Source organism: Dryobates pubescens, chromosome 3 (assembly GCF_014839835.1).
Source record: "Dryobates pubescens isolate bDryPub1 chromosome 3, bDryPub1.pri, whole genome shotgun sequence".
Lineage (NCBI taxonomy): Eukaryota > Metazoa > Chordata > Aves > Piciformes > Picidae > Dryobates > Dryobates pubescens.
In genome coordinates this window covers 5,486,339-5,498,658 of record NC_071614.1, presented here as the reverse complement: position 1 = coordinate 5,498,658, position 12,320 = coordinate 5,486,339, and the positions used below count along the sequence as shown (strand labels likewise).

At 42.3% G+C, this 12,320-nt stretch overlaps 1 protein-coding gene across 4 annotated transcripts in view; it reads right to left on the bottom strand.

Moving 5' to 3' along the window:
* Positions 1-394: 394 nt before the first annotated feature.
* The window catches only part of ST18 (ST18 C2H2C-type zinc finger transcription factor), a 162,613-nt gene continuing 150,687 nt past the window's right edge, over positions 395-12,320 (bottom strand). For 3 of the 4 annotated variants that reach the window (XM_009903665.2, XM_054179584.1, XM_054179594.1), the window contains 7 exons: positions 9,812-9,874; positions 9,633-9,713; positions 7,986-8,207; positions 5,672-5,760; positions 3,966-4,069; positions 1,500-1,643; positions 395-771 (listed from right to left, as the gene is read on the bottom strand). In XM_009903665.2, coding sequence (XP_009901967.2) covers positions 631-771; positions 1,500-1,643; positions 3,966-4,069; positions 5,672-5,760; positions 7,986-8,207; positions 9,633-9,713; positions 9,812-9,874 — 844 coding nt within the window. In that variant the 3' untranslated portion in view covers positions 395-630. The remainder of the gene's footprint in view (positions 772-1,499; positions 1,644-3,965; positions 4,070-5,671; positions 5,761-7,985; positions 8,208-9,632; positions 9,714-9,811; positions 9,875-12,320) is intronic. The other variant, XM_054179600.1, reaches the window with a different exon arrangement.

Genomic DNA, 12,320 nt, shown 5'->3' with positions numbered 1-12,320 from the left:
AAGGGGGAAAAAGGGGGGAAAGGGGGGAAAAGGGGGAAAAGGGGGGGAAAAGGGGGGGAAAAGGGGGGAAGGGGGGAAAAGGGGGGAAAAGGGGAGAAAAGGGGTGAAAAAGGGGAAAAAGGGGAAAAAGGGGAAAAAGGGGGGGAAGGGAGAAAAAAGGGGGGAAGGGGAAAAAGGGGGGAGAAAGGGGGGAGAAATGGGAAAAAGGGGAAAAAAGGGGGAAAAGGGGGAAAAAGGGGGGAAGAAAGGGAGGGAGAAAGAGGGGGAGAAAGAGGGGGAGAAAGAGGGGGAGAAAGAGGGGGAGAAAGAGGGGGAGAAAGAGGGGGAGAAGGGGAGAAGGAAGGGGAGAAGGGAAAAAGTGGGGGAAAGGGGGAAAAAAGGGGAAAAAAGGAATTGTACTGAAATAAATACAATATACTAACAGAGTGCATTGCTGTTAATACAAATAGTCTGTTGTGGTTTTATTCTCTATTTTTACGTCAGCTGGGGAAAAAAAAAACATTAGTGCAATGTTGCAATTGTAAATGCAGCATGGCAACCTACACCCCTTAGCAGTACATGAACTCCTAACAGATCCATCTGGAGTTTACTGCTGTTAAGTAATTTCTGTTGCCCAGCAGCTTTCACATCCTACACATGGATGCCCTTCACTGCCTGTTTGATACTTTCCAGCAGAGCTTTGCATTCGGGGGAATAGTCCCGTTCCAGATTGCTGTACATGTCTGTGAGTGTATTTACATATGCTTCGAAATTCTGCTCGCTGATTGGCCCCTAAATGAAGACAAAACAGATTATAATTGTAGGAGATAAAACTAAGGCCAAAAAACCCCAACCCCAAACACGTAACCCCAAAGCATGGAAAAGGCAGCGATATGGCAACCGGGGAGAAGCCGTAAGCAGGGCAGCCATCCAAATGAATGGAGGGGTTGGAGAATGGAAGGGGCTTGCATGTGCTGGGGGAACCACACACTCTCCAAGCAAGGAAAGGGATTGGAGATTCTATCACCAGCATAACATGCTTTTTGATTGTGGCCTGTTTGGCTCTGGGGTTGTGGCTGACATCCTTCTAACTGTCATCTCCTAATTTCCCAGCAGCTCTCCTAAAGTGGGGAAAGGGGACTACAACTCTGGGTTTGACATGGATTTGCAAGTGAGACGTCAAGGACATGGACCCCCTCAAAAGCTCCACAAAAATCACCTATATGAATCAGGTCAAAGTTTTGTTCTAGGAGCAGAGTGACTACAGATTCTCTTTCTGCAGGGTGGAGCTGGGGGAGTTAGGGAAAAGCCCTCACTGCACAGCCCAGGGACACCAGGGCTTGCTCAGGCCTGTGCCTGCTATCACACAGATCCAGCATCTCTGCAGAGGAAATTAGGCTAAAAGAGCTCTCTGCTAATGCAGCTCCAGTGCTCCTGCTGCTCTCTGAGCTTGCTCATCTGCTTCAAGTGCTAGCAAAACAGTCTCAATGAAGGTGTGAAGCTGCTGGCTGTGGTCTTACCATCTGTGGAAGCTGAATGTCAGCGAGGCTGGAGATGAGGGCTTGGCTTAAGCCAGCTAACTCCTTCAGCAGGCTCTCGTTGTTCTGCTCTATGAGTTTGTTCTCTTCTTCTATTGTTTTCAAATTGCTCTCCATAGATGTGATCTAGAAGACACAGGCAGACACAAATACACAAACAGACCTTTGGCAGTGTTGTAACTGTGGTTTGAACCCAAAAGGGCAGTTGTGTGACAGAGAGAGGGGCTGTCACGGATCTGAGGCCCAAGTCTAAGTCCCTTTAGGACAGACATAACTTCACCACAGAATATGCACAGCAAGGAAGCAGTTGTATTTGCTTTGAACTGATGGATTTTGCTGCTGGTTTACAGAGAAACCTTGTGGTAGTGAGGCACTGGAGGGGGCCCTGTGGCAGCAGGAGGGAAATCAGTTTGGGTGTGTCGGGGGGGAAGGTCACTGTGGAGCTTGGATGAGAGTGTAGCCTCAGGGCTGGCAGAAGGAAGGAGAAAGGAAGTTGATGTTTACATTGCTGTCCTGCTCCTATGGCGTCCCTGCTGATCCACCACAATAGCGAGGTCGCAGCTATTAGCTGTTGTGCTACTTTCCTGCCCCACTCCTGGGCGGAGGGCAGAGCTGTGGGCTGGCTGGGGATAGTGACAGGGATGGCAACAATGAGAGAAAAATGGAATGGGAAGGAAACCAAGAGGTTGAGCATGCAACCACCCTTGCGAAGATGATCTCCGACCAAGAGAATGCAAACTGGGATTTAGGAAAGAGCAGGGAAGAGCAACCAAGGTAGCAAAATATATCTTGTTAGTGAGAGCCCAGGGAGTATAGGCAGCCCCAAAGGCTTATGTGTCAAAAGCAGTGCTGAAAAACTAAAGGCAGTGATGGCAGGACAGGACAGAACCAAGGGCTGCCCCTCCTGTTCCTGCAGTTGAGCACTACTTAGATGTCTCTGGCTGTGGCCACTTTACTTTCCCTCCCCACACACTGTCACACGTCAGCTGTCCCCAAAGGGAGGAATCTGTTTTGCCTGCCTGTGATCCCACTAGAGCCTCTCCTGTGGAAGCAGCCTGACATCTATCCAGGCTACACGAAGAGGAAATGGGGTAAGCCATGCAGGGGACATATTGCTTCAGCTGTAGTTCAGCTCGGGCTTTGCTGGTCAGACTGCCTTCATCAGGGAGCAGTCTGAGGAGAAGAAATGTGACTGCATAAATTGGGAAGTGTCTCTGTAAACAGCACAGTGGTCCCCAGAGAGAACTGAAATATGTGTCCTGACACTGAACATCACCACCCTCTCCCCACTGCAGTGCAATTTAGGGTGGATATCCCCACCTCGTTTGCAGTGTGAAGCCAGATTATTTAGATCCAGAGTAGGTAGCATAAACCTCGCCCTTGTTTACACAGTAAATGCAGTGGGTTTTGCAAAACCAGCAATGAATCCACAATACAAACTCCAGTGTGGAATGAATATGAAGGGGTATGATTATACTCAGCTTGGATTAGAACAGTTTTGACTCACATTAAGTTCCTAGATTCCTAAAATACTGAGCAAGCTTCTGTCCTTGCTAAGACCCAGACTGCCCAGGTGAGCTCCCAGGTGCATAGAGGAGTCTCTGTAGGGATGAATGTATTCAGCTCACTCTGTAGAACCACTGTCAGCCTAGTAAAGCCAATTTAATCTCTCCAGTATCCAAAACAATGATAGAAAATGACTCTTTTCCATAGCTCCTGTCAAACTCATCTGCTATACAAATTAGCAAATGGCATCAATTCTTTACCAGGTGTTGCCTGGAGGCAAAATTCAAACTATTTGAATCAATGACAGTGGATGAACTGAACTAGGCATCTTTTCTTACAGAATACACCAGGTTGGAAAAGACCTTCAAGACCATCAAGTCCAAACTATCAACCAACACTATCTAATCAACTAAACCATGGCACTAAGTGCCTCAACCAGTCTTATTTTAAACACTTCTAGTAATGGAGACTCTTGGGTACACATAAGAAGAAAGTCCACTAGCATTAAGAGTTGGAGTGTGCTGGTAAGATGCAGTATCCTCCCTAAACCCCACAGTCGTGGGATTCTGCAGAGTTTGGTCAACAAAGGTTTGATCAACAAAGGAAAATGAATGTGCTGTTTGGCAAACATGCTTTTTCTGCTTGCCAGGATTACCTCCTAACTGCTCTGATTTTGTCATTCACCAGATCTTTGAAGACAATCCCCAGGAATCTGCTGCTTCTTTGCAGAAACAAAACAAAACAAAACAAAACAAAAAACTTGGGGAAAAAAACACCCCAATGTGTAGGATTTTGGTACTTTTAAGTGCCACAGAGTGACAGCAAAACCAAGTGCACAGAGGGATATCTGTGTTTAAGCATAGCATTTGCATAGCATTTGGATTATTTATTGTGCTTAAACACAGCACAATAAAAGGCAAAACTTTCATATCAGTGTCCTACCTGGGTTTGAAGTTTCATCATGTCAGCTTCAATTTTAAGATTGGATTCATTTAGTTCTTTTATTTCCTCATCCAAGTGTCTGATTTCTTCATCACTCTCAATGCCTGCAAACAGTTGGAATATCAATATCAGATTTAAAGTGTCCACATGTAAATGGGTGCATGATTAATGAGCTGTGTCATCTGGTACTGAACAAGAGGAAGACAGGAACAAGATTGGAGATTACAATCTTTAAGGAACAAGATTTTGTTCCTTAAATTGCCTCTTACTTTGCTTTTACTGTCAAAATTGTTTCCTAGCTGTAAATCATCCACATGAGCTGAAACATAGAAGGGACTTTCTGAGTCTGTGTGTCTCACAATTCTTTTTCTCCAGTGCAATGCACAACTACAAGCTGGAGGGTACAGAAAGGAGAAATTGCCCAGAAAGAGGAAAGTTTATTATAAAACATGAGGGGACATTTACAATGTGGGGGTTTAATTTTAAGAGAAATGTATCAGCAATCCTTCTTCAACAAGGAACACCCCAGGAAAACTTCTCCACTAACATAATTGCTGGCAGTAAGCTCAGCTGTACTTGCTTCTGATCTTGCAAGAAATTCCGTGGGGGCAAATCTCTGTGCAGAATGACTTCAGGAAGTGCAGTGAAATGTAAATAGCAGTGAAAGGGAAAGGATTAGGAAGCTAGCAAGCATTACAGGAAAAAAAAGGGGGGGGAAGAGGAAAGGGGGGGGGGGGGGGGGGAAATTAAAGTAAGGCTTTTACATCCTCACAAGTTAGCAAAGTAAAACACATTCAAGTCTTTAATGAAAACCTTGTCCTGAAAAAGAGTGAGCAGGTAAAGCTGCTGGCAATACATGTTCCTCTTTCTGCTCAGGATCACTCTGAGACCAGCTCTGCCTTGAGATTTGTGCCATGGTTGTTGCAACTGCTTTACAATCTAAAAACCTGAGCAGAGTCTACTGGGGAACCAGCTTGGGAAACCTGTACACAGCAATCCCTACCTCAGTGAACCAAACTCCTCTGCCCAACACAACACAGCTGTTTTCCTCAGTAGCTGGAGTTTTAAAGACCTAAGTTCCTTGAATCCTGGCTCAGTGCCCAGCTGTATAATAAAGCATCTCGTATAAGAAAGGAGCTTCCTGCATATTTCCCCCTGTGCCTATTTGGTAATTGTTCCTTTCCACTTACTACCTGGGTTAGCAAAATTGTCCAAGTACTGCACAGAAGAGAGCCCATGTGGTGCTCAAGTTAGGGAAAGGAACCAATTCCTGCACACAGCAGTCACCCTTCCTTACCATAGTGATCAGATAGCTAAGTCCTCCTGATCTGTAACTAATAGTTTATTAGTAACAACAATATTAAAAGCATATTCAAAAGGGAAGAAAAAAAAATATTGTTTATTAATATTGTTTATTAGCAATAACAATATTAAAAGCATACCCAAATGAAAAAAAAATTAATGCTGTGAGATGAGATGAGAGGAAATGAGATGAGAGCATACCTTCAGTGTTATCACAATGCAAATTAGAAGAGTTTTATAATCTCTCATGCAAAGAATTTTGTGATTCAAGATTTGTTATTGCTGGAGACAACTGAAAGGAGCGAGAAATTAATGCCAGAATGGCATGAAGGGGCACAAGTATAAATGGGAGTCAGGGCCCTTCCATCTAAATAAATGTCATCATCTTTTACAAATCTCCTTACCACCACTTGCTTTAAGCTTGATAGTCATTAATTCTTCCGAAATTTTGCCCTTTTTTATGGCTTGTGCATTCAGAGGACATCCAGACAGGCTGAAAAGGATAGGGGAAAAAAAAAAACAACAAAAAACACAACAAAAAACACCACACAACATTAGTACCCACTTGAAAATGGCAACAATCCTTTCAGGCAATATTATCATGCACTCGGACAGACCTCTTGTACCTAAGGTCACATCAGTATCTCCATTATAGCGTAGCTTTGGGGAACGACATAACTCATAAAGAGCCATTTAACTGTATATTCCAGCTTGAAAATTGGCCCAGAAACCTCAACCTAGAAGTAAACATCTCTTCAGCATATTTTAGAAATAATCAAAGCACTAGTGGCAGCTAGCACGGAGTTAGGTGAAGATGCATTTACAGAGTTCTTGAAGTTCCAACACTTCCAAAGGAAAAACCTCTGAATTGTTTTAATTGAGGGCTTGTTCTCCAGGGGAGAGGGGCAGATCTTTTAAAATGGCAAGTCTACCATCCTAACCAAAAATCACTAAATCAGGTGATGGAATGATTTCCAAGGTGCACAACTATTGCATTGGTTTGTTGATACATAGTAATGATCGATACAATAAGTCTGGGTATTGCCTATGGACTGTAATAGCCTTCTGGAATGGTTCTATTATATAGTCAGTTTGCTTTTAACCACCCCTCACATTAAATTACATTTTGCTGTTTCAAAGCTTACAATTTCATCAACTGGTAATTATCTGAAGCAATTTTTATAGCCCACTAAAGGGCTGAGATGAATTGTGCTGTCTTAATACTATCTTTATAAATAACAAAGAAGAGCTCTCCATATGCTGAAAAACTGGTGGAAGGATTTTGTGTTTAGAGGTAGCTGAGTAAGGAGTGAAGGAACATTTTCTTGCATAGGAAAGTGGTTGGGGATGGGTTCACAATGGATTAGTTAAAAGTTTTAAAGGGAAATATGCTAGTTTGCTACTTTTCCAGTCCTAAAATGCTGCTCTGTATCTCTGCCCATGGCAGACAACTGGAAGAATGGCTCTAAACCATAGGCTAAACTTGTAAGGTTTCAGGTGTGCTGGGGAAGGATGTCATATCACAAAAATACATTTGCTACTTCATTGTAACTAACATGACCTTGAGTGCAGGACAGACCATCTGTAGTACGAGTTGGAACCAGCTAACAAACATTTATGTTATATCCTAGAAGTTATCATATTATAGGATAGGATAGGATAGGATAGGATAGGATAGGATAGGATAGGATAGGATAGGATAGGATAGGATAGGGTAGGGTAGGATAGGGTAGGACAGAACAGGATAGAACAGAACAGAACAGAATAGAATAGAGTAGAATAGAATAGAATAGAATAGAATATAAAAGAAAGACTAGAATAGAATGAACCAGGTTGGAAAAGACCTTCGAGATCATTAACATTGCTCAGCATGAGTTGATTAGCCCAAATTTACTGCAGTGTCATAAAGAATACAACAGGGGATGTAGATCAAAAAGGATAACATTGGACTGTGACTGAATTTGTTCAAGTCACCTTAGACATTTTTGTGTTGGGGAAGTTGGGTCAGAGTGTTAGAAAGAAAGCAAACAAGGCAAGGAACCCACACTTAACTCAACTTTGCCAGCTATTAAGTCAGACTTTATAGCCAGATTCTTTGGGCAATGTTGATTGTACATGGCCAGGTTATTCTAGTGCTTTCACAGAACTGTAGTGTTCATTGTCACTAATTAGTTGTGTGATTCCTGCTTTGTAAGGACAGGGGTTTTTCCCTAAGGACAGTAAGATTTGTATAGCTTCAGACTCGTGTAAACCACATGAGTTCTACATGTGTGGTTCTAGCTATTTCAATACAAAGTGTATGAAACCAGCTTTTCCACTAGTAGAAAAAATTGAAATGAATGCAGACATTGCTTTGCTAAATCTTTTTTTTCTGGTGACATTTCAATGATATTTGTACTTTCCATAAAGGATATACAGATATAACTGCATATTTGCCTAGGAAATCACTCTATTAAATTTTAAACCACATAGAAACTGTGCTAATCTGAAGAAAAGACCTTGGGAAGTCACACTGCAATGGGAACATAATAAAAAAAAGGTAAAAGTTGATCCCAACTCTCTGCAAGTTATTCTGATCCACGGTACTTCAGCTGCAATGTAAACTATGTTGTTACTTCAGAGACTTCAGCACAATTTATTCAGACTGTGACCTGGCCTGTGGCCAATTCAACAGTGGAATGTTAAGGAGAAATGAAAAGAGAAAACACAAAGTTATACCTTCTGTGGGTGACAAAAACATTATTAACATGACCCAGCCCGTTGCAGCCTGGCAAAGGACAGTGTGGCAGCTCCTGTTTGTTCAGTTTCCAGGATAGTGAAGACCCATTGACAGGACTCTCCTTCTGTCTCTTGGCAGCCAAAGGACAACCAGAAGCAGTGCGATGAGAAGTGTATTTACCTGATATGTGACCTTGGCCATCACAGCCTATCACTGGACATCTACAGAAACACAGCAAAAGAACCCCCATTTTCACTGGAGAGAGCAGGCAAAGAAAGTCTCAAGAAACTCTGAGAAAACAATTCCAGCTGCCTGTGCCACTTTGGGTTAATGGATTAAGACTCAGTCCCTGGAGGCACGCTGTACCTGAGCATCCAATTCATGTCAAGCTGACTTAAGGAGGTTCAGCTGACTTGGAATTTAGACAATTTAAAATGCAGTCATACAGCATTAAAAAAAACAACCACCAAACACTTATTTAGATAGATTTTACCAGAAAAGAAAACAGAAATTCAAGCACAGGCAGTAAATCACACTTCTGCAAGCGTAGGGAAAGTCAACATTTGCTGCTCTCTATCTTGGCTTTTGGCATGAAGCAGAGGATGGGTTCCCCTGCCTCCAAAACTTGTATCATCACATGGAAATACTTGCAAAGGAAGGTCTGGGATATTTTGTGCTACTCAGTGTTGTGCAGCCTCTCATAGATTATTAGCAAGTATTAAGAACAACATTGTGTGAATCTCTACCGAGTTTCCAGCTATCACTTTAAGAGAAATTCTGATTTATTTATAGAGGCAAGACATGAGATATACACATATTTAAGTTCTCTGGGACATATTTTGAAGGTGTCACTCTGATTTAATTAGCTGAAGATAAGATTTCACTACAGGCAGAAATAATTTGTTTTCCTTCATTTTGCCAAATTTTCCAACCCTGTGGCACTTTGATAGCACTGTTTAAAATAACTGGACCACTGCAAGCAGATACTGCAATCCTCCTGCACTGTGCAAGCTCCAAGCTGATGGATTCCACCAGCTTCACTAGAAGCAGAAACACTTGTTTTATCTCCAGCTCCAGACTATTCTCACATGGCTCAGACTAACCAGAGCATCTTGAGCGTGTCCAGAGAAGGGCAACAAAGTTGGTGAAGGGTCTGGGGAATGGGTCTGGTGAGGAGCAGTTAAGGGAACTGGGATTGTTGAGCCTGGAGAAGAGGAAGCTGAGGCAAGACCTCATTGCTCTCTACAGCTCACTGAAAGTGAAGGCTGTTGGTCTTCTAGTATCAAGTGAGAGGACAAGGAGAAATGGCCTCATGTTGTGACAGGGGAGCTTTAGGTTGGATATTGGGAAAAAAATATTTACAGAAAGAGTGGTCAGGCATTGGAATAGGCTGCCCAGGGAGGTGGTGGAGTCACCATCTCTGGAAATGATCAATAAATGTGTGGGTATGGCACGTCCCAACATGGTTTAATGTCCATAGTGGTATTTGAGTCCAGCTGTATGGACACTATGAGTCCATACAGCTGGACTCAATGATCTTAGAAATCTTTTCAGACTGAAACAATTCTATCATTCTGCCTCCTATGATGCCTCAAGTCCTGAGGTCTGCTAGACTTATATTGGCCCTTTGCTGGCTTAGTACTCACTTAAGTTCAGGGTCTTCTTTTTCTTCCTTGGTAGGAGTCACTTTGATACCTCCTTTCCTGGCACGAGGACAACCAGATAAGCTGAAAGAAGCACACAGAATAAAAGCCACCTCTTTCTGCTGCTGCTGCTTGCCGAGAGCCCTGAGCGCTGCAGCCCCGTGCGGTGGGACAGATTTTACCTTCTGTGGGAGGCATAGTTCCCCGTGACGTGGCCAGAGCCGTCACAGCCAGGTGTCGGGCACCTGCAGAATAACACAGGCAGCTTACCAAACACAGCTTCAGGGCTACACAGGAAACACTGTGCACCTCCTGCAGCTTGTCTAGGGTGGAAGAAAGAGCAGCAAAGCTTTGGTTGAATAATTAAAACCAGTTTTTTGTTGATTTTTCTATCTTCATTTTGTTTTTGTGATGAACAGACTCCTTTCACATGCTTTTGGGTTTTTAGCAACAGAAGTTTAGTAAGGTATGGGAACTAGATTGGATGTGATGTGCAGATTTAATTAGCTTCTAACACTGCTTTTGCCAAATATTTTTCCTTGTACAAAACCAAACTATACAGAGGGAAATAAATAAATAAATGAAAAGAGAGTTTGATATAGATCTATTTGTAAATTTACTGTTACGTGTTTGTTTGCTATTCTTCTGATGTTTTCAGGTACAGATATAAATAAGCACTTTGCCAGTGTTTACAGAAGGGGAAACAGAAGCAGAGAAGCAGTTTTACTTTGGGGCATCAGTCGATGAAAGCCGGAATTTGAATTGAATAATTTGTATATTCTAGCACCGTAAGCACACAACAGGAGCAGATCTTTCTAGCAGGAGCTTCAATTGGGTATTCAGTTTGGCAATCAGATTATGCTTATGCCTCACAGTTAAGGGGTTTCTCTGTGTGTGCAACAAACAAGCCTTTTCAAGTATGAATGTTTAATACTGAAACATCCATAGAATGAAAAGAAACAAACCTGCCTGTTGCTGTGTGGACTGGGAGGGCTTCTTATTTGCTGGTCATACGTGAAGAATGTGCTCCAAGAGCCTACTGGAGTTAGTAGCTCTTTCCACTGGCTTCAGTAGGGTTTGGAGCAGGACATTACTGGACGAAGTTTCCATTTAAGAAGTCCAGATTAACATTTCATTTAAGGTTATTGTGTTCCTTGTGGGAGTTTTTGGGTTGTTTTAAGAGAAGAGAAGCACACCTTAGCACACAAAGCAGCACAAACACAAATATTTACCTTTAGAAGCTGTGCCAACCATTGCTAGGTTTCTGTATTACACGGCACAAAGTTCTTTGCTAAGCATCCCTAGGGGCCTTTTGAACACTATGATTTTTACAGAGAATCAGAATTACAGACAGAGCTGTGCCAAGTAATCTTGTACTGAACCGTGAAGGAAACTTGCATTGTTCAATACTCTCTTAAGGGTCTCTGTTGTTACTGAATCTTTCTGAGGTGAGGAGATGAGTGGTTTCATCTAGTCATTGGTGGGCTGCCATGGAAAACATCTACAAATAGAATTGTAATATCACATCTGAGTATGCAGGTGTATCTCTTCACAGAATATTTACAATTCTATTTCTGTGAACAACTAATTTGTCAGAAATCTGATTTCTTTTGGACACAACCAAAATTATTCCCCGATTCAAGTAGAATTCAGCAACTCATTTCAGCTGAAGAAAAGGGGACACGCTCTTCTTTTTTAAAGACAACGTCAAAACATTTCATGGTGACAGTTTCTGAGCAAAATATTTTGGCAGAACAGCATGCCTCACACTGACAGCAAAGGTAGAGGTGTGGGTTGCAGAGTGCCAGATATGCTTGACTATGTAGAGCTAAAGGTTGACCTGTCTGAGTGTGGGGCAAGGAGCAGATGTCTGGAGAGTGTGAATGCTCCCACATAAATCTAGAACACCTGCCACACACTATGGATATTAATTTGGGCTCCTTGTTTTAGAAAGGCTATCTGCATAGACTGGATTTTAATTCAGCAAAGCTCTTTGTGGGAGACATTCACATCATGAGCCTGAGAGTTAAGGACTTAGAAAAGACACTGAACTGAATCCGAATCTCCCCATCCGCATTTACTACTTCCATCAGCAGTTAGATTTCACAATCAGATTAGAGTCTAAAGTGAATTTGAAGCAGATTTGAGGCAGAGATATTATCCATACTGATGAAATTATAAGATAATATTTCAGGTGGACTACTGACAAATTGGCAAGAAGCTTCACAAGCAAGACTTTGAAGCTTGACCACTGGGTTGGGTTTTCCCAGTATCGAGTATATCTTTGTATAGATTATGAAATTCCACAATACAAAGTACACCAACAATGTATTGCCCTACAGGCAGCAATGCTGTGGACCTTCATCAGCTTTTAACTGGCAGATGAGCTTGAAATGATGCTCAGGGAGTCATCCTCTGTTTTGGATTCCAGTGTAGATCCAAGAAAATCAGATTTGCTTTGGAGGCCCAGGGCCTCGGGAGCTCAACCTGAAAGATGTCAACTCTCATGGGAGTGTAGCTTACAGATTCTGAATTTTAAGTTCTGAATTTTACAATTCAGCAAGGTTGGTTTTGTTGGGGTTTTGGGGTTTGGTTTTTTGTTGGTGGCATTTTTTGGTTTGGTTTTGTTTGTTTGTTTTTCCAAGAAAAAAAATTCTGTCAGTGATTTCACATGGGAATTCCTGCAACTGG